The sequence below is a fragment of the Pholcus phalangioides genome, unplaced genomic scaffold (genome assembly GCF_987345545.1).
Source record: "Pholcus phalangioides strain wild (caught in Gottingen) unplaced genomic scaffold, Ppha-v1.0 ptg000011l_1, whole genome shotgun sequence".
In the NCBI taxonomy this organism is placed as follows: domain Eukaryota; kingdom Metazoa; phylum Arthropoda; class Arachnida; order Araneae; family Pholcidae; genus Pholcus; species Pholcus phalangioides.
In genome coordinates this window covers 37,352,352-37,375,817 of record NW_028301604.1, presented here as the reverse complement: position 1 = coordinate 37,375,817, position 23,466 = coordinate 37,352,352, and the positions used below count along the sequence as shown (strand labels likewise).

Here is a 23,466-nt window from a genome sequence, read left to right as displayed (position 1 = left end):
TCTCCGACGCTCAAACCCAAGACGAGGAATCGCAAAACATTTTGGCATCAACTAATTCATCTTTGCGAATCGTAAAACAATGTTAGAATGTTCATTTATATGTATTGCGATGTGTCGAAGACCAGTCCTCCACCATTTGTGCCGCAACGTCTTCGAACAGCAGTATTTCATCACCTACATGATTTGTCACATCCAGGAGCCTTGGCAACTACGCAACTTATTTCCTCAAGATTTGTTTGGCCTAGCATGAAAAGATCCATAAAAGAAGCCGTCAGAAGCTGCGTAAAATGTCAAAAATGCAAAATTTTCCACCATACGAAATCTCTGGGAACATTAGCTATGCCCGACACTCGTTTTCCCCGCATCCATATCAATCATTGGACCTCTGCCACCATTCGAAGGGTACCAATAATGTATGACCATCATCAATCGTTTTACCAGATGGACAGAATGCATACTAACGCAAGACATGACAGCTGAAACTACAGCTAAAGCTCTCATTCATGGATGGGTATCAAGATTCGGAACTCCTGTTACCATCACAACCGATCAAGGACGAAATTTTGAATCCACTCTTTTTCGTGAGTTGCACGCAATCCTCGGCACCCACAGAATACACACAACTGCATACCATCCTCAATCTATGGTATGATCGAACGATTTCATCGAACTCTGAAAAGTGCCCTCGAAGCACACAACAACACTCGATGGACAGAGTCATTACCAATAGTTCTGCTAGGATTGCGAGTTGCCTACAAAAACGACATTCAAGCCACCAGCGGCGAGCTTGTTTACGGTACAACACTTCGTCTTCCAGCTGACCTACTTTCTCCCGAGGCATATAGGGAAACAGCTGACTCAAACTACGTTCGCGTTTGCGTGAGATTATGCATGAGCTATTACTTCTCCCTTCCTCTGGTCGCAACACAACAAGTGTATATGTTACGGTAAAAGCCCGAAATACGCTTGAAAACGTATTCATTTCGGGCACTTTGGTAAAAGCTGATATTTAGAAACTTTCATGAAAATTTGTTAAAATGCTAATTTTATAATTTTCATAAATTTGATAGCTTTTGACATCACAACGATCCTGATGGTATTTAAGATCATAATTAAGTCATTCAAATTCGTGAAAATCGGTGAAAATGCCAATTTTATAATTTTTATAAATTTGAAAGCTTTTCATGTGCCAATCACACTGATGATAATTAAGATCATAATTTGTTGGTATGAACTGCTCATCAATTCAATAACGAAATAACTAGTTTATTATAAAGGGATTAATATAATCACACGGAAAACACAATACGACCATCACGTCTATCGACTAACAAGCTCCTCTGTATATTGCCGGGAAAACATACATGAACTTTCTCTCGCTGCTATATCAGCGCCGCCACACTTGAGTTACAGAGGAGGTAAGCGGTGAAGAAAACATTAAAGTAGATATCTCAACAATCCCCCTCTTAATGTAGAGTTTTCTTTTACAAGATATGCAAAACAAATTTCACACAATTCAATATATATATATATTCATATACAAAACCCCCTCATAAACGTATAACGATCAATGCGATTATCGTGACATAATGCAACGAACATAAACACAATTGACATGAAATGCAACACAAAATTTTGAATCAAATAATATGCATTACACAGAATACAATCCCAGCAGCTTACAGCAATTTTGATGTTTAGTCTTGCCAAGACCTTTGATGAGCATGTCAGCTGGCATATCCAAAGAAGCTAAATATTTTATATCGATAATACCATGTTCATAAACTTCGCGAACAAAATAATAACGTATATCAATATGCTTGCTTCTAGCATGAAACACAGGATTTTGCACAAGCTTCGCTGCTGATTAATTGTCACAAAACACAGTCACGGGTGCAGTCAGTGAACTTGGAGACAGTTCAAGGATGAAATTCTTCAAATATACAGTCTCTTTCGCAGCTTCGGATAACGCCATGTACTCCGCTTCAGTCGATGATAACGTGACACTTCGTTGCTTTCGGGATTCCCAGGTTACGGCTCCTCCAGCGAATGTGAACGCTTATCCAGAGTATGATCTTCTGTCATTTATGTCTGAAGTCCAGTCGGCATCCACATATGTGGATATGCAGTCAATGGCTTTCCCGAACGCTTGAATGTGAGACCTTGATCCATGGCATGGTGCCCTTAAGGTACCTCAGAATTCTCTTAGCTGCAACCCAATGACATTTTCCGAGGTTGTTGTTGAATTGGCTGAGAAAATTCACAGCATGCGTGATGTCAGGTCTAGTTGCCAGATAGATACATCAGAGAACCAATCAGACTTCTGTACGGAACGTCTTTCATTTCGGATTCTTCCACATCATTTCCGGGACACATCTCTTTGGTCAGCTTGATGCCGCTCTCCATCGGTGTAGATACAGGCCTAGCGTCTTGAACTTTCCCGGGATATCGTCGGTGTACTTCTTTTGAGACATTTTGATACAGTCCATGATTTGTTCAAACTCGATGCCCAGACAATAAATGCAGCTTTCCAAGATCCTTCATCTTGAAAGAATTTGCGAGATTATCGCTAATGATTTTGTAGTTTTCTTTGGAATTTGTAAACACAATTAGATCATCAACATACACAATGATGATTGTTTCTGTGGTAGACGTTTTCTTGGCATACACACACTTATCAGAATTTAGAGGATGGAGAAATTCAGAGATTTCAATTTTTCATCCAATTTCTTGTACCACTGTCTTCCGGACTGTTTTAGTCTGTACAGTGATCCCTTTTTAGGCACACTTTATCAGCACTCAATTCGCCCTGGATTTCCATGTAGATTTCTTCATCTAAATCACCATTCACATATGCCATCACAAAGTCTAGTTGATAACCCGTGAGATTATTCTCAACTGCATAGGCGATTACAGTTCTGATTGAACTCGGCCTTGCCACAGGCGAATAATTTTCTGCAAAGTCCACTCCGGGGCTCGTCGTTAAAGGTTGCTCTTGAGAGCAACCTTTAACGACGAGCCTTGCTTTGTATTTTTCCACACTTCCGTCGGGTTTATACTTCAATTTTAGTACCCATTTGCAGCCAATTACCTTTTTGTTTCTTGGTCTATTGACGATTTCCCATGCTTTTTCTTGGGTTAAGGCATCGTATTCATCGCTCATGGCTTGTTTCCATTGCGCTCGATGCGGCCCACGCAAAGCTTCAGACACAGTAGGATTAATATCGGCGTCATTAACAAGTTGCACGGCCTCGTTATCTCGGATTGTTTTCATTTGGTACGCTTTTCGCGGTCTTCCTCTTTTCCCCGTCTTGATAAGCTTCGGATGACCAGGTGCTCACGCCTGAACGGAAGGCAGAGTAGGAGATGCGTCGCTGTCCGACTCACTTCGCCCCCCTCAGAAGAACTTTCGTTCTCGCTAGAATCAGATGATGACAGAGTTACACAGTTGTTGCTTCTTTCGGTGTTTACGATTTCATACAGGAAACGTGTTTTCATCATCACAATCGCTTACACGAGTTTCGGTTGGGAATACACATTCGACTTCCCCATCGGAAGGAAGATTATTTTCAAACTCGTCGATAAATTTTACGTCACGGCTTGCAATCACCTTTCTTGATTGCTTGTCCCACAGCCGATACGCTTTCGATTCAGATGCATATCCGATGAAAATATGCTCTTGCGATCTTGGCTAAAATTTGCCTTTTAATCGCTTGTTCAACACGAACGCTTTTTGCCCGAATACCTTGAAATAGGATACACTTGGCTTGAAAAAAAAGCTACAGATGCCTGGTGCCGACATCTGATGATCGACACTGCTCATCCATTCCGCCGCCGAAATGGAGATTCTGGTAATCTACAGTGTGTCACTGTGATAGTGAGATTTGTTCGCCGTATTGATCGCGATGATGTGTTTAGTGCCTTTAAGAGTACGCCGTTCCAACTCCACCTTACTCGATGGCTTACGTGTGAGAGAAGATTTTTGTGCCACAACAAGGAGAATAAGATTCCACCTTCATCCACTCATGGATAGCAGCTTGAAGGCAAAAAAGAGGGTGAGACTGATACGGGACTGTCTATTTGCGGACGGTAAATGTTTTTCAGTTGATTTAAATGATAACTCAATCATCGAGGTCCCATCAAATAGCCCAAATAATGCCGATGTCTGATCTCGGTCAATCGTTAAAATGTTGTTTCTATAATATTTGTGGCTTACAGTCGAAACTCTCATCAAAACCTATCTCTGATCTTTCTGAATTTTTATTTTTTGGTTTAACAGAAACGTTTTACCAAGACCTGGAGGTGCGTTCATGGTGTGATTTCAATTTATTTATTTCGCCTCAAGGCTTGAATGCTAGTCCGGAAACATTTTCCAATCTTTCAGATCAACTTTTAGCTCCTCTTTCGGATTTGAAAATTGCCAACTATATTGATGATTTTTGCTTGAGTGCCGACAGTGTCTCACAAATGCTCTACAAATTGAGAAAACTATTCGAGAGGTTCCGCTATTTTGGTTTGACACTTAATCCAGCTAAATGTTCATTTCTTGTTCCTCAGATCGAATTCCTAGGTCATACTTTGAACAGTTCAGGCATTCGCCCCATTGAGACAAACATTAGAAAGATACAAGACTTTACAGTTCCCAACACCGTACGGAAAATTCGCCGTTTTATTGGGCTGGTTGGGTATTACAGGCGTTTCATACAAAATTTTTCAGATATTACGGCACCTATTACTAACCTCACTAGAAAGAGTAGAAAATTTCATTGGACTCAAGAGGCCCAGAATGCTTTTGACATTCTAAAACAGAAACTTTCGCAACCTCCAATTTTGATTCATCCTGATTTCAACAAGGAATTTATCCTTTCTACTGACAGCAGTGACGTTGCATTAGGTGCAATGATTGGGCAGAGAATAGACAATTCTAATGTCATACATCCAATTGCATATTTTTCCAAGAAGTTAAATCCCACACAAATTCGATACACTATTATGGAAAAAGAATTAATGGCCATTGTGGAATCTGTAAAAGCATTCAAGTACTATTTGTATGGTAGACATTTCACTATTAGGTGTGATAATGCTGCTTTGACAAAATTATCGAAATGGGATTCACCAGGAAGCAGAGTCACTCGATGGTTTGCATTTCTCTCAGAATTTAATTATGATTTTGAATTAATCAAATCTTCGGAAAACCAAGTCGCCGATATTTTTTCATGCGACTTTCATGTGAATACAGTACAGATCACTTTACCTACCATAGAGGAGATAAAGTTGGCTCAGCGCGAAGATCCTAAATTGTCAACCATAATCTCTACATTAGAAGACGATAACACTCAACACTCAAAGCTCAGGATTAAGTATGTCCTATCGAATGGTCTTCTTATGCACAAAGGGATTATCACTCGCTCAGGGGGTCAGAAGATCATACTACAAATAGTTATACCTAACAAGTTCAAGCCACACATTCTTGCAGCCAACCACTTGACACACTTTGGACACTTAAAAACATACCACGCCATTAAAGAGAAGTATTTCTGGGATAATTTATACACAGATACAAAACATTACGTAGAATCTTGCACACATTGCATATCTTTCCGATCTCCTCGTAGAGTACCACCTGTTCCATTGCAACGTCATTTTATTCCATCTCGACCAATGGAATATGTCTCTTGCGATTTTGTCGGAAGATTGCCTAACACCTCACGTGGAAACTGCTATATACTTACGTTCATTGATCATTTCACAAAATTTGTGAAACTGTACACAGTTCCCGACTAAACATCAAAAACAACAGCAGAGAAATTCCTTGACTTTGCTTGCACTTTTGGATTTCCTGATCATTTGATTAAATATTAAATGCTAATGAAATTTAACTGATTCCTTCTTTTCATGAGTTATCGTTTTATTCTAAATGTATATTGGACCACTAGGAGCCTGGGTTAATCTAGATAATTATATATATATATATATTCTTCCAGTGGTTCGATATAACAGTATGACTGACCCCAACAAAGCTGCGGACCCTCCTTTTCTCCATTTCGCCTTTGCTCATCCTGCACTCTGTCTTTTCTCAGGCTCTTCTACCCACAACTAACTTTTCTCTTCTTTTCTTTAAAATCAGTTTATATTTTAATCATAATTTTAACTCCGCCTATTTGCGCTATTTCAAAAGACTTTCCATTCGCTAATCCTGTTATTTTCTTTTGCTCCCTGAGCTACTTTTTAACATCAAACATGATCGCATTGGCTCTTCTCTGGTAAAATCTCACGCACCCATAACCTTTGACCCAACCATTTTAATTCAGATCCGTTCCACGTCCTAGCAGCACATTCCTTAATAAATCAATGCATTTGACCTGCGACAAAGATTAGCCTTATCTTATTTTACATTTCCAGTGCCGTGGTCTTCGGCTAGACACGAATAATATTTTACCCCCCTATCGTTCTCAACTAGGGTCCCGTTTTATTACATTTTCTCATTATCTCCGACTACATATAACGGCACTCCAAAAAATATAGGTTTTCCCATAAATTCAAAAACCTGTCTCATTGGATTAAACTTTCCCATCGAACGCAATTAACTCTAACCCAAAATTTGCCTCCTCACCTACATTATTGTACTATCGTAGGTTTCTTTTACCTTCTGTACCCTCTTACTTTTTCTTTCTTCTCTGCTACATTTTCCCATACTATTACTACTACTATAATAGCTATATAACTACACTGTTGTAAGAAATTAAGAGAATTTGCAGACTTGGTCGATTATCTCTAGAACTACTCTACCGATTTTAATGAAATTTGATATGTACATACATTGATACAATACAAAACACAAATAATCATTCAATAATTGTGTGTAATACACACGCATGATCGTGGAGTCGGAAGGTATGAAACAGCGGTTGCAGAATAAACAAAAAAATGGGTTAATAGGGGGTATGGTCCCCTCTTACAGATATACAGGTCTCGCAGCGTGATTTGTTACTTCAAATAAGTCAGTTTATTATTTCCTGTGGCAATTTGTCCCACTCGTTCAGCAACGCTGTTTTCATTCCCTGGATGGTTCCCGGAGGAGGGTTGCGAGTTGCAATTGCCCTCCCCAGAGCGTCCCAGACATGCTCTATAGGGTTAAGGTCTGGAGATCTGGCTGGCCAATCCATCCGGCGAATATCCTCCCACTCTAGAAAATCGTCGAGCAAAAGAGTTGTATGTGGCCTCGCGTAATCGTCCATTAAAATGAACTCGGGGCCAACTGCACCCCTGAAAAGGCGAACATAGGGCTCCAAGACCTCATCCCTATACCTCACACCAGTCACAGTGCCTCTTTCAAAGACATGGAGAAGTGTGCGGCCATCCAACATGATGCCTGCCCAGACTATTAAACCTCCTCCGCCATAATGGTCGATTTCGTGGGCATTGGAGGGTAGGTAGCGGGTTCCTGGTTCTCTCCATATGAACGTACGGCGAGAATCGGTGCTTAGGCTGAACCGGGACTCATCAGTGAAGAGAACGGTCGCCCATTGATCCATACTCTAATCTCTGTGCTCTCTGCACCATGATAAACGGATTCTCCTGTCCGTAGAAGTGAGCGGGACGCAAACAGCAGGTCTTCTTGCAAACAACCCTCTCTCATGAAGTCTTTTGGAAACAGTCACCATTGATACACGGGTTCCTGTGGCTGCATACAAGTCACGAGAGAGCTGAGAAGCTGTAGCACTCCTGTTACGCCTCGTTATAATCGACAAATGGCGATCTTCTCTGGCCGTCGTGGCTCTTGGACGACCTTGCCCAGGCTTTCTCTCGATGGATCCGGTATCCTGGAACTGTTTCCATAAGTTACACACGACGCTGGGCGTTAAATTGAACTCTCTACAAATCTGGACTTGAGATTGGCCTGCTTCTAGCCTCCCCACAATTTGCCACCTCATTCCATCATCTAAACGTTGGTGGTTACTCATTTTTACTGTTACAATTTGAAATTAACCGATTGCTGCAAAATAACACCAAGAAATTCGCCGAGGTGTGCTAGCGAACGAAATGCGTCTTAACTTACGCGTGCTTATAAAGCCTGTTTCTCTACTGGCTCCGCCTACACACACGTGTACGCTTACGTATTTGACGTACAAGATTTGCATTTTTGCCTAGAAGCAGTGGTTTTACATTCAGTTCAGTTCTTTTCATGAAATTCGATAAAATATGCAAATTCTCTTAATTTATTTCACCAGTGTAGAAAAAAGTAACAGTGAAAATGCTGAACGCATGTTCTAAAAACGCAGCACCATTTTCTGGAGCAAACTGAGATTAGGCCCAAAATATTTGCAGCTCTTGCTAATATACACTGCTCAAAACAATTAGGGGAGCAAGCAAAAAAGTGAAGAAAACCGTGCGAGACAGCCACGTATTGGCATACAATGGATAGTACACGCGTATCAATGCGCAATACAGAAAAAAGACGTAAAAAAATTTGGAATTAAGCTTTAATTCTTTGAAAATATGGAAGAAACATGAAAAGATGATTCAGGGCAACAATTTGGTTGCATGTAAACGATAAAAAAAAGTACTGTTTAGACATGATGCATGAGTTTTAATAGGGCGTGTGGTCTCCTCGAACAGCTAAGACTGCTGCACACCTGTTTGCCATGGATGCGATGAGGTTATCGATCAGACTTTGGGGAATACTGTTCCACTCCTCAAGAAGTGCAATCTGCAAGTCTCGGACAGTAACAGGCGGCCTTGGTCGCGCAGCAATGCGTCGTCCGGACATGCTCGATTGGATTCAGGTCAGGAGAGCACGCTGGCCATTCCATACACTGTATTGTTTCAGCTTCAAGCATGTTATCCACCAGACGAGCTCTATGCGGTCGGGTATTATCATCCTGGAAAACAAAGGAATCTCCAATGGCTCCAGCGTAAGGGATGACATGAGGTCGCAGTATCTCGTCTGCATACCTTCGGGCCGTCAAAGTGCCATTCCGAATGATATGCAGGTCCGTACGTCCGCCTATGCTGATTCCACCCCATACCATCCAACCAGCTCGTCTGTATTGTGACCTTTCACGAACGAATGCGGGGTTATTTCGAGTGCCCCTGTCCCTCCATACCAGAACACGTCGGGTGTCACACTCCAGACTGAATCGGGACTCGTCTGTAAACAGCACTTGGCTCCAATCATGTTGCTCCCAATCTCGATGTTCAGCAGCCCATCTTCTTCGGGCCGCACGGTGGCGTGGGGTCAACGGAATGCAGACCATTGGCCTACGTGCATAGAGCCCTCCCGCATGAAGCCGATTACGTACTGCTTGGCTGGACACCCATTCGTCCTGTTGCCAAGAGCAACCGTCTTTGCAGCTGCGTAGCATTCTCTGTTCTGTTTCGACGGGCTGTTAACCGTATATACCGGTCATCAGTTGCTGTAGTGGCGCGGGGCCGACCTTGCCCTGGTCGACGTCTAACATTTCCTGTTTCTTGGAATCGATTCCACAGCCTTGTAACAACACTTCTGGCGACTCCAAAAGCGTCCGCGACACTACGTTGTGTTTGCCCGGATTCCAGTCTGCCTATAACACGCCATGCCATGGATTCCGGTAAATCACGTTGTTGAGACATCCTCAAGTCACCTTGTCTCAAAAAAAAATACTGCACAATCGAATTTCATAGTTACGGCAGTAAAACAGACGTTTCTGCAACATCTATATTTCTGCCCTTATCTCCTTTTTCTGGTTTTTGACGTCATGAACTTTGATTTGCATATGAAGTTTTCTTCTTCCGTTTCCTGCTAGGCTTTAAATTATGGATGATTCATTTTATGTTACTTATCGGTATACATCTTTGCGTAATTTTGTTAAAACCATGTGCTCCCCTAATTGTTTTGCGCAGTGTAGATGAAATTGTGGAGACTCTCAACGAGAGCAAAAAATATGCATCAATCTAAGCTTATGGATTATTTTAAAAGATAATAATAAAATTGTAAATAGAATTGAACAAATAAAAAAGTCGAACGTATTTTAGTGTATTTGCATACACTTTGATTGAACATTGATTATGTACGGTACCCACGAATTTCAATAGTATGTAGTTAAAATATAGTACGTTATTTTTTTAGTTTTAATCAATGGAATTTTTCGCCATTTTTGGTGTTTTTCTTTCTTACTAAAAAAAACTATTTCTCGAAAACTCTCTATCTCGAAATTTTCTTCCGTCTTGTCAGTTTCGAGATAGTATGGTTTGACTGTATAAAACTTAGGCACAAAGAAAAGTGTTCAGTTGTGAATAGCATTGATCATATTTGAAATTCGATGGTTTAATTTAAATGCTTGCATAATATGTTTTGTGAATTTCAAACGAATGAGACATGATTGAGCTAATAAATGGCTAGAATATTATTAATGACCAATCTATTATCTGTTCGGACGTGATTATGTCTCCTATATAGTAATCATTTATTTACAGGATATGGACTTGATTGAAATTCTCTGGAAGCAAGACATTGATCTAGGTATATCTAGAGAAGCCTTCAGTTTTTTCGATACCCAAGATACGGAAAAAACGAAAACTAAAGCTGAGTTTTCGGGTTGTCCTAAGGTATTCATAATTTCTTTGTTATTGCTGATTTATTTCTAGTTGAACAGTTGTCACTTTTTTTGCATAACGTCAACCGGGACAACTTCGTATCTTTTTTTCCTTCTTTTTAACTGCTTTGCTAACTGATAATTGATCAAAAACATTTCATGTAAAATATGTGGCCAGGTCTTGAGATTCTTTACCCGTAAGAAGTTGTAATATATGATATAGAGCCAAGTTTCAATTTTTGAAAACAAACTGAAATTTATTAACATAACATACATCTACATAAATACACACAGAAAGTAATAACACGACATATACAAACATACATATACACATATACGGTGCGCTTTCGTCGTGCCTAAGGGATCTAGTACGATCCGTCCAAGGCAAACCATTAAAGATTCATACACGTTCCAAAGCAGAGAGTGAATAATCTTGAGCATTTGTTCAAAACCAAATTACATGCCATTTCCGAATTCACCATAATTTTAGAATGGTACCCAAATCTAATTATGTATCTTTGATTTGAAATAATGAATTATGCTGTATATACAGAGTGGACAAAAAGTCCGTAGAAACTTTAAAAATTCATAAAAACTGGAAAAATAACCGAAATAAAAAACTGTTTCCAGGGTTAGCATCGCTAGGTCACGGAATCTTTTTGACAGGAAAACCCCCAAAAACAGCCGATAGGTGGCGCTGGCGTACACAAGTCAACGAAAAGATACGCAAATAACGAACAGAATGAATCCAAATCGTTTATTACAGCAGTATGTGTTCCAGATGACCATCCCGACAGGGGATAAGACATTGCAGGCGAGTCACAAATCCAGCAACGGCAGAGTGCAGTAGGTTCACATACACGGTTTACAACGGTCAACTGATTGTGGATTAGGAGCGCAGGGTTCTTATAACCGTCTCATTTGCGTATTTCCACCGAAGTCGTTCGTATCAGTTATTGGCTGTTTTTTTAGGTTTTTTTCCCTCACTTAAAAAAAAATTTCTGTGACCTAGTGATGCTAACCCCTGCAAACCGTTTTTTATTTCGGTTATTTTACCGGTCTTTATTCATGTTTAAAGTTTCTACGGACTTTTTGCCCACCCTGTATATTTATATCATTGGTTATTTATATAGTTAATAATAGATTTTTTATAAGAGTTTAAATTTTTGTCATTCTTTAGATCACGGTTTAAGTTGTTATAGTTTCTGCGGGCAAGATGGGGAAACTTTTTGGAAGATGTTTTTTTTTAGGTTTGTGAAGTCATAGGAAATTCTCTGTCTGCTTTTTCCGGGTTTGATCCATTTTTTTTATTTTAAACCACGAGGGATTTCTCTGTATAAACATTAATATTTTCACCATATGTAGTTTGCTAAGATTAAAACAAAAATTAAATTTCGATAACGAGCTCTATTTGAATGGAGCAATGAACCAACAATTTTGTTAAAAGGTATAAGGAATATTGATCGGATTTAAGTTCGATTCAGTCACCCCCTCCCTTTCTTCAGACACAGATAGCGTACTGATGCAACACCACCATTGGATATAGCAGGCCGACGCATGCAATATCTTTACCCTTTTTTTGCAGTGTATCTAGTGATAATAGGAGAAATGGCCTTCTTCATTGACGTCACAAGCTTCGTGTCTTGTTCGGAGGTCTTGTTCTATAGGAGGTGGCTATATTCACGGAGCGGCTGTCAAACAGCCAATCGACTAACATGCGGATGAATGTTGAAGTGCATGTTAGAAAAGATCGGTATTCTCGGCAAACCAGCAAGCAGCTGCTACAAGTCCACTGCGTTTAAAGGCCCGTTTACATGCGGTAAGTGATTAAGTTGGTAACTAAATTTCAAGTTGCCAAGTACGATACGATGTATGCAGACAATAAGGGCCGTTTACATGGCTTTAGTTGGCATGTGCACAAGTGATTTAGTGGTTAAGTGAAATAAAAACGGTTCTATTTTTTTCGGTTAAGTATACCTATGCACATGCGCCAGTGGGCGTGACCTGCCGCTCTGGAGGGGTTTATTTTGATCTCAAGCGTGAACCTGTTTATGCTCCGTCGTCTCCTACGTTTCGCTAGAATTCCGCGGAAATACAGGATGGTGAAGTGGCTAGAGGACATAACCTTAAAGTTTGTTAAAGAATATCTTCGCCATGGAAGTTTGTTGAACTATAGAAATGAAAATTACATTAACAAACAAGCTAAAAATTAATCGATGTTGGAAATAGTAGAAACTGGAATATTTGGTCGACATGCTGCCAGGAGTTGAAAGAAAACCTGAAGATTCAAAAATATATCGGGTGCTGGTGCGGAAGATTTATTATACATTAAAAAATTAAAAACTTGACGAGGGGAATATTTCTCTCATCCAGAACGAATTTGCTGTCATCTGTTGTAACAAAACATAATCAAATATTTAACAAAGATAGCATCTGCATTAAATTAAAAAAAATAATAAAATTTCAAATAATTTTTATGTTTAATGAATTTTTGTTATTTAATTTTTAACCCTTAGAATTTCCTACAAATGCCAAGAATCTTCTCCCATAATCTTTTCGGCTTACATAATTTATCTCCTCTATAATTTCGATTAAAATATCATATAATCGATATTTACGTCAGTCTATAATATATGTTGTATATTTTTTCCCCCTCTTGTGAAAGTGAATAAATGTATTCTTCAAAAAAAAAACATAATGTGGCTCACAGTATTCGTTAGTTCTACCGGATCATATTCATCCATTGTTGCGGAAGCTGAGCTGTGGAAAAAAAACACCTCTTTGATGTCAGATATATAAAAAATCATTACTATTATTCTCCCGCGAGGTACGTCTCTCTCCCTCCGTTGATTCCAGTCGAATGTAGCGCGCATGCGCCAACTGCGCTCGCCTCCGTAAAAATTATTCAATGAGCATCTACTTACTACTTATCGTGTGGACACTTTTCTGAACAATCGGTAATCGGGCGTGTAAACGGGCCTTATGATGGTGATGAGCTCGATGCTGATTTGTCGATGAAGATAACATGTTGCTTCTTTTTTTCTCCGCTGCTGTGAGCGTTTTTTGATAACAAGATCAATGCCATTCGTGTTGATTGTCGTCGCGTGATGTTATTTGTTTTTGTTATTGGTAGTTTTATTTAGTTGATTAAAGTAACGAATTAGAGAAATTCCAACAAGAAACAAATGTTTGTGACACTGGTACAGCTGTTCATACGTTTCGACCTCATGAATTGGCCCGATTGTATTTCTCGAAGATGTGGAGGAATCCTATTATGATTCTCAAGCAGTTGATAAGGTATGTAAAGCTTTAGTTTAACAGTTATTTATTTCCTTTTTATAAAACTATTATTTACACAAATTTAAGTATCTAAGTACGATAGATACATAATACTTCTGAGTGGTACCTGATTATCCCACAAGCAAGGTCCGCCCATCTTCAGGCTTGGCCAGGATTTTTTGCTGACCCGTTCAAAGTAAACTTATACTGTGAAAAGAAAAAAATTACGTTTAACCCCGGCCCAGGGCTGAAGATCAGCCCCCCCCCTCCATTTTCCCATGTGACAACTTGTGCTGCGTTTTCATAGCAATATTATTGCATATTGCAAATGCTGAAAAAAAATAATGTCTGATGTTTTCAGAACAAGACTCAATTTTTCTCATTTCCATATAGAAGTAAAAATTACTTCGATTATGCCATCAAAAAAATGCCGGTATGTAAACAATGCCAATGGGGATGGGAAGAGAATATGCTATTTCCATTAATGAAATCATCAATTGCAAGTATATAATTACTATTAAAAATATAGAAAAAAATATACTCCGAAAAGAAAAATTGTGCAACTTATTGATGGCATGATGTCAGATGGATGATTTAAAGCAATTATAAAATCAGTTGATTAATCCCTCCCGCCCTTTATTTCTATGACCCAGTGAGCATACAAATACTTAATTTCTCTGAATGATTTTTGTTTCAATTTATGATTTAAACACTGCTCAAAACAATTAGGGGAGCACATGGTTTTAACAAAATTACGCAAAGATGTATACCGATAAGTAACATAAAATGAATCATCCATAATTTAAAGCCTAGCAGGAAGTGGAAGAAGAAAACTTCATATGCAAATCAAAGTTCATGACGTCAAAAACCAGAAAAAGGAGATAAGGGCAGAAATATAGATGTTGCAGAAACGTCTGTTTTACTGCCGTAACTGTGAAATTCGATTGCGCAGTATTTTTTTTTGAGACAAGGTGACTTGAGGATGTCTCAACAACGTGATTTACCGGAATCCATGGCATGGCGTGTTATAGGCAGACTGGAATCCGGGCAAACACAACGTAGTGTCGCGGACGCTGTTGGAGTCGCCAGAAGTGTTGTTGCAAGGCTGTGGAATCGATTCCAAGAAACAGGAAATGTTAGACGTCGACCAGGGCAAGGTCGGCCACGTGCCACTACAACAACTGATAACCGGTATATACGGTTAACAGCCCGTCGAAACAGACAGAGAATGCTACGCAGCTGCAAAGACGGTTGCTCTTGGCAACAGGACGAAGGGTGTCCAGCCAAACAGTACGTAATCGGCTTCATGAGGGAGGGCTCTATGCACGTAGGCCAATGGTCTGCATTCCGTTGACCCCACGCCACCGTGCGGCCCGAAGAAGATGGGCTGCTGAACATCGAGATTGGGAGCAATATGATTGGAGCCAAGTGCTGTTTACAGACGAGTCCCGATTCAGTCTGGAGTGTGACACCCGACGTGTTCTGGTATGGAGGGACAGGGGCACTCGAAATAACCCCGCATTCGTTCGTGGAAGGTCACAATACAGACGAGCTGGTTGGATGGTATGGGGTGGAATCAGCATAGGCGGACGTACGGACCTGCATATCATTCGGAATGGCACTTTGACGGCCCGAAGTTATGCAGACGAGATACTGCGACCTCATGTCATCCCTTACGCTGGAGCCATTGGAGATTCCTTTGTTTTCCAGGATGATAATACCCGACCGCATAGAGCTCGTCTGGTGGAGAACATGCTTGAAGCTGAAACAATACAGCGTATGGAATGGCCAGCGTGCTCTCCTGACATGAATCCAATAGGACATGCTCGGACGACGCATTGCTGCGCGACCAAGGCCGCCTGTTACTGTCCGAGACTTGCAGATTGCACTTCTTGAGGAGTGGAACAGTATTCCCCAAAGTCTGATCGGTAACCTCATCGCATCCATGGCAAACAGGTGTGCAGCAGTCTTAGCTGTTCGAGGAGACCACACGCCCTATTAAAACTCATGCATCATGTCTAAACAGTACTTTTTTTTATCGTTTACATGCAACCAAATTGTTGTCCTAAATCATCTTTTCATGTTTTTTCCATATTTTCAAAGAATTAAAGCTTAATTCCAAATTTTTTTACGTCTTTTTTCTGTATTGCGCATTGATACGCGTGTACTATCCATTGTATGCCAATACGTGGCTGTCTCGCACTGTTTTCTTCACTTTTTTGCTTGCTCCCCTAATTGTTTTGAGCAGTGTAGTTATTATTGTCCAATTTGTTTTATATAGGGTGTGATGTCCTAAATAACGTTGTTGAGAAGTTTGAAAAAAATTGGGTATGGATTTGATGTTTTCGTTTTTAATCAGTATATGAAATTATTAATTTTAATCAATAGTATAATTATGATTTTTCTTCAATCCTCGCCTACCTCATGAGAAAAATAATTAGAAAAAATATTTTACTACCTAAAAAAAATGCATTGATGTTGTTGGGCAGAGTGAAATTCCTCATCGAAAATCGGGACACGTTTTCAAATTTTTTTTCTTCTTGTATTTGTATTTATTTTCATTGGTTTGGAGTTTCAAATAAGCTATAATAATTGTAATCTACACTATTATTTCGCGTGTAAAGTAGAATTTCTGTGTAATGAAATATAATTGATGTTTGAAAAGTTTTCTTGACACACATATTGATTTCTTGCTACTGTACTTTATTATAGAATTTGATCACATCAAGGAAACCTGTGAATTCCTAAGCAAGCAGTCTACAGACACCACTCTCTTGAGGGCATTCCAACTTTCGCAAAAGATAATTTGTCTGAAGCAACATCATGCAACAAGAGCGGCTCATGCTATATTCTAACTTTTAATTAGTCTATCAATATACACTGCTGGCCACCCAAATTGCAACACCAAGAAAGACAAGAGATATCGCAACAATATTTATTTTGTAGATAACATGTTGACCAAGCATCAAATGATTAAATTTATAGACTTCTGCGAAGTGTGGTTCCTGCCAAAATCAGTAGCCAAAGTAGCCGCCATTGTTGGAGATCACCGCTGCCACACGCCTCGGCATTGATTCAAAGAGACTTTGGATGTGTTCTTGGGGTACAGCAGACCAAGCAGCTTCCACGCGTAGCCAAATTTGATCTGGTGTGGCAGCTGGGGATGTAATCTGGGTCAATCGTTGAGCAACCATGGACCACATGTTTTCTATCGGAGAAAGATCCGGAGAGCGAGCTGGCCAGGGAAGCAATTCAATCTGGCGATTGACGAAGAACCTTTGGACAATGCGTGCCATGTGTGGTCGCGCATTATTCTGTTGAAATATGGCTGTGGGCAAGCCCTGAAGGTAAGGAAGGACAACTGGCTCCAACACCTCGGAGATGTAGCGCTGGCTTTTTAAAGTACCGGCAATGCGTACTAGAGGAGTGCGAGAGTGATATCCAATACCGCCCCATACCATAATACCCGGTGCAGGATCAGTGTGGCGGTGCATAACGCAGCTGTTCAGCATCCTCTCTCCACGGTGTCTCCAGACTCGAATCCGACCATCGTGGTGTTGCAGACAGAAGCGTGACTCGTCAGTAAAGACAATTTCATTCCATTGTGCCGTCCACATCCTTCTTTCATCGCACCATTGGCGGCGGAGACGTCTGTGGTTCTGCGTCAAGGGTAGACGAAGCAATGGACGTCTTGCGGACGGACCACTCTGCTGTAAACGGCGTCGAATGGTACGCGCAGACACTGGATGATGCGGTACAGACTGAATGTGCTGTGCTATGGTTCGTGATGTGGCTGAGCGATCCGTCACTGCCACACGCACAATACGCCTGTCATCACGTGAAGTGGTGCACTGAGGTGGATGCGATCGAACACGTCGGTCCGTCGCACCCTCCTGCATCCAACGATCACATATCCGCATTACAGTTGTTTGGTTTCGTCCAACACGACTACCGATTTCCCTGAAAGATAATCCACAATCTCGGAAGGCCACTATCCTTCCTCTGTCGAACTCGGATACTTGATCAAAAGATGATCGCTGTTTTCTACGAGGCATAATTGATCGTTTTTTTGAAAAAACCACAAGAAAAACACAATTGCCGTACTTCAAATCGTCGAAATCTCCAAGCCTTAAATAGCGTTTTGATGTGGCGCCACAGGCGCGCGTGATGTGCGTCTGCGCTGAAATTCTAATCATTTGCATATCTCACCCCCGCTAATGCATGCTGTAAATTTCATATTATTTGCATGCTGTAAATTTCATATTATTTGCATGCTTCCTTCAGGGTGTTGCATTTACGGTGGCCAGCAGTGTATTTATGACTACAATAAATACCAATTTTTGTTTTGAAAATTTGACAAATTTTTTCGAAATTGTAACTTTTTTTTTCAATTTTGAGTTTTAAATATCTTCAGAATACAGTGTCTTTACACTACAAAAAACATGCTTTATATGTTCAGTATTTTGCAGGAAAAATTCAAAACTTCTCTATGTTCAAGTTATTTGAAAACATGCCACCTCGTATCTGAGATTGGTGTGCTGAAAAAATCTTGGCAAAGAGAAAATGGAAATACATTCTTATATGTGCATTAGATTGCTAACATTGCATGAGGAACAGATTGTATCAAGAAGCGCCATCTAATTTTGCATTGAGAAGGTGAACTAGCCCAATTTTAGAGAAAAATCGTTTGAAAAAATATTATCAATTTGTTTTCGAAGTGCTAAAGAATGCATACTGATATTAAACACCCAGAAGTACATAATTTGTATAGTTACCCACATTTCGCGGTTATACAAAATATATACAGTGCTGTTAGTATTCAAATATATAATGAAATTGCACAGTATAACTATATAGTATATTGTTCCGGATAATTTCTCACACAAGTTCTAGAAATGAGCAGAGGATGAAACAATATGAAGGACGTCACAGATTTATTCACAGGAAACAGCTATTTACGAGTAGAGATAGCTACCTATATAAATAACGTCTCGTCTTCAGACTCCAATTTCCTTAATTTTTGTAGACACGGGATATTTTCGAGAAGTTTCTACTAGTGTTCCGGTTTGGTGGCTCCACCGTCTGGTCGTAAAGGCCTTCAACAATAATCCATACCAATCGCGTAACTTCTTCTCTTATTCTCATGGATTTGTTAACGTAAGGGGTTTACAACAAATTGCGCTACCGATAATTTACAGGTTAACATAATTTTCGTAACACTGCCCCCTCTTAAAAATTGTTCGTCCGACAATTTAATCTTCCAGTCGTCGCACTTTGTCACTCACTGGGGTAAGGAGCCAGTCTGTTGAAGTGACTGCCCGAGTGGCATGGTGGTAAGATGCTCGTCTACCATCGTGAAGGTTGTTGTCAGGGTCCCGGGTTCGAACCCAAGGGAGGATATAGATAAGATATTTTCCCTAACGAACTGGAGGTGACCACCGATAGACAGCGCCTTTATTTCCAACCCATCTCATTAATGGCAGTAAATTGCAATACAGCGATATGGCCAGAGTTGGTGTTTGGTGAAATAGTCTGTTGAAGTGGACCACCTTGCATTTTGAAGACGGTGTCTTTTGAATCCGAGCTACGACATCGTTCAGTTTCTTCACAAGTTTGTAGGGTCCTTCCCATGATGTCAGGAGTTTCGGGCAAAGTGCTTTCCGGCACTTCGGGTTCCAGAGCCAGACGAGGTCTTTTTCTTTGAAGTCGCGAGACGTGGCCTTCGCATCATCCCGATGTTTATCCTGTCTCTGGCGATACGCTGCACATCCTCAAGGCACTCCTGGGGCCCTTCGACGTATTCTTCCGGTAGGAGCATCTGGCGGTGGCCCAAACAGCAGGTCTCCTGGCAGCCTAAGATCTCGTCTCATGAACTTGGCCTGGTTCTGGGACACGAAGAGCGAGAGATGATTCAGTATGGTTCGGTTGAATCTCGACCATCCCGTCAGATTCCGGATGAAGTGGCGTAGTTTGCGTCTTTTCCATTCCTAGAAGCTTGCACACTAGAGTGGAACGAAAAAAAAATTTCGAAATTGCCATTGTAATAGAATTTAAAATATGGCTTTATGTGAAGAAATGTCATTCCTATTTTTTTCCCCAAAAATTCAAACTTCTTCCTAATCGCCCCTGAAGTTTTACGCACGTGTGGAATTCTGTAACATGACACCACGGAGGAGGCTTTCCTATTCCCCTGAACACGTGATTCATTCAGTGACCTCGATGTTTTTTCCTTGTTTTCAGTATTCATTTGCAATCTTACCCCTTAAAAAAATGACGACCAGAAGCTTTTATCGTTGTGATATTTTAGGAAATCCCCTAAAGAGTTGGATTCTCGGGTCTTGCCCACCTATGGCAATGTTATGCTTTGTTATTAGAAAATATTTGGAAAACTGCTTCAATTTCTACGGTTTCTCACTAACGAATATATAAAATTTTCAGAGACTTTTACTGTAAATACAAGAATCTTCAGAAAAATATGAAAGCAAGGAAAGATTCTCAAACTTTCAAGTTGAACTTGGAATCTTTTCAGTGCGAAGCACGGAAATTGTTCGACATTGCAGCATGCAAATGTGGTTTTGAAGACTAAGTGTGACAAGTTGAGAAAGGTCCCAAAGTTAGAGCGAGATTTCTTGCAAGTTCAAAGAAGTACACGCAAGATGGCGATTGGTCGAGTAGATGTCCTAACAACGAAGAAATTGAAAAACAATGAACAAAGGAAAATGAAAATGGTATCCCGTTTGAAGTCATCTCAAGAAGAAACGGCGGAAACTAGTTCCGTTCAGTAACGATGAGTTTTAGTAACAACCACTGAAAACTCATATCCATATCCAACGATTCTGAGGAAAGTGATCTATATGAGCCAAAACACAGTTTGCCGTTGAAGTTAGCATTTCCATCTAGCAGTACCAGAAGCTGATCCACCAATCGGTGCCGAAGCAAGTACTTCTTGCTTTTGCAGTTCTACCATCATCCTCACAGAAATGAGAACTAAATTACCAAATGTTCCTCTTGCTTGTGATAGAACTGGTGTGTCTGATCGATCAGCTGCAATTATTGCGAATGCTGTGCTGGAAGATGTTGGGTTATTAACGAAAGATAAGCCAAATATGACAATAGACCGGATGAAAATAAGGCGTGAAAGAGCATCACAGAGAGTTATTTTGCAAGATAAAATTCCTGGAACAAAATGTGCGAGAATATATTTTGATGGTCGAAAAGACAAAACATGTAAAGAAGGTGATTCTTTCCATAGAAGAACCATATCTGAAAAACATATAACCATATTACAGGAACCTGGGTCAATTTATCTCGGTCACACAATTCCAAGAAGCAGTAGAGCAAGGGATATAAAGTCATCAATCCTAGACTTTTTGAAGCAAGATTTTGATACGAAGGAATTGATGGCGATCGGATGCGACGGGACTGTTACAAATACTTGTTATAAAAATGGTGTTGTGAAATTAATAAAGAAAGAAATAGGCCATCCCTTGCAATGGCTTATTTGTCTTTCACTTTAATGAGTTACCTCTAAGGGATCTTGTGATGCATGTACATCAGTGATTCCCAACATGGGCGTTAACGCCTCCTGGGAGGCGATGGAATGTTCCAGGGGGGCGGAAACTACGGGTATAACATGGGAACCTATGGGTTAGATTGTGTTGGGGGGGGGGCGATGGGAGAAAAAACTTCTACGCCCTATTGTGTGCGTGTGCTCTCATTACTCTCAGATGAGAGTCTCATTTACAAAAAACTGGGAATCAAGAGAATTCTGAAAATTAGAAATGAAGGATTATCAGAAGCAGAAATCCGTACATTCCATGTTCCGAAAATAAACTTTTCTGCTAAGCACTATTCGGAACTATGTGCATGGGATAAAAAAAAAAAGTGCGAGTGACTGAACCACCTATTATAAAAAATCATGAAATGGACCCACAAAAATTACCTGAACTTGCTTTTCCATCTATACCAAATTTTCCTTGTCACATACACACAAGCAGTTGAACGGTGCGTAAGACTCGTAACTGAAGCATCTCTTGCTGTATCAACAACCGAGAGTCGTGAAGGCTTCATGCAAGCCAGAATAAAATCAAAGTACTCTTCCATCGTTTGAAAAAAAAAGCGGACTATTTTGCAAAAAATAAAATGCAATAACAGAGGAATCGATAGAGGCATTCTCCCGACGCCTGTATCGTCAAATTACGTTTTTTTTTTAAATTTGGAACATGGTTATAGTTTTGTCCCCGTCCCTCCCCAAAAAAAAGGGTTTATTTTCATCTCCCTCTATCAATCACTATATTCGGACTGCTTGAAAAATTCTCCTTTTAACTGCCATGACAGCTGCAAATTGGAAAGCTGTTTGGAAAGATTTTTATAATGTGTACGTAGAAAAGTCTTTTTGCTCGACCTTTAGGGTCTGTGAGGAACCTCAAGATATTAAAATATTTTTCTAGATTTTGGTATAACTTCTTAAAACATTGAAAGACATCTTTGAATACTAAAGCAACATGAATTTCCAAAAAAAGTGAAAAAACACCCTTTTTCGTTCCACCCTATTGCACACGCCGCCAAAAACTGCTGAAGTGAAGTGTCTTCCCTGGTCACATAAGGACTCCAAATTGAGATACCCAATTTCGCACCAAAATTTCAGGCAACGTCACTTTCTCTTGATCAGGAACTGGATACGCTTCCAGCCACTTGGTAAAATAGTCCATTAGCAGAAGTATGTGCTTGTGACGAACGTGGGTTGTAACGGTCCGGGGATGTCCAGAGCGACTCTTTTTACCGGCGCACCAGCGTTGTAGAGTTGAAGGCGGGCCAAGGTGCGCTTCGGAGGACCTTATGCCGAAATGTCCACCAGTCGGGCTTCTATGCAACTCTTTATAAACCTCTTCCACTCGGCCTCTTGGTAGGATGAGTTGCCATCTGAACGTCTTCCCGTCTTCCGATTCCCGTTTGCGGTACAGCACGCCATCTCTGATCTCCAGGGAGTCCCCTATCGCCAAGTATCTTTTGGTCATCGGACTGGAAGAGGCGACGTCTTGCCACGTACGTTGATTTGTTCCCGGTGGATTCCTTCAAGTCCATCATTGATCGTATTTCAGGGTCTTCTAGTTAGGCTTTCCGGGTGTTCTCGTCGCTCCAAGGATCGTCATTTGAGATGTTATACTGCTTCAATGGCCCTACGTTTTTTCTGCCTTAACCCTTTCCACCACGCTACCCTTAAAAGTTGGAATTTCACAAAAAAATTGTAGGCAGCCTATTCAGGCCTAGAGGAGTACGTAGGTATAATTTTGTAAAGATTGCATTTAACGTTTTAATTTTGCGGGTGTGCCCAACCTTGAATTAGGGACTCGATTTTAGGTAAGCTTTGGATGTAAAAAGTTAAAACTTATACAGAATAAAGAGATTAGTGTTCAGCCAACAAAATAACATAGGAATTTTTTTCCAGAAATCCTTTATATACATATTGAAAAAAAACACACCCAGACGTGCCAACTTTTGAAATCCAGTAATCCGGAGATTCTCGAGGGGGGGGATAAAAAAAAAAATTCGAAAAAAAAAATAATTTTTTTTTCGAATCAATTAAGAAAAAGTTACGTACCCCCCTCCCCCC

At 40.3% G+C, this 23,466-nt stretch overlaps 1 protein-coding gene across 10 annotated transcripts in view; it reads left to right on the top strand.

Moving 5' to 3' along the window:
* Positions 1 to 23,466, top strand: part of cnc (NFE2 like bZIP transcription factor cap-n-collar) — a 662,445-nt gene that overhangs the window by 182,208 nt on the left and 456,771 nt on the right. For all 10 annotated transcript variants that reach the window (XM_089239517.1, XM_089239519.1, XM_089239518.1 and 7 more), the window contains one exon: positions 10,456 to 10,587. In XM_089239517.1, the coding sequence (XP_089095643.1) occupies positions 10,456 to 10,587 (132 nt within the window). The remainder of the gene's footprint in view (positions 1 to 10,455; positions 10,588 to 23,466) is intronic.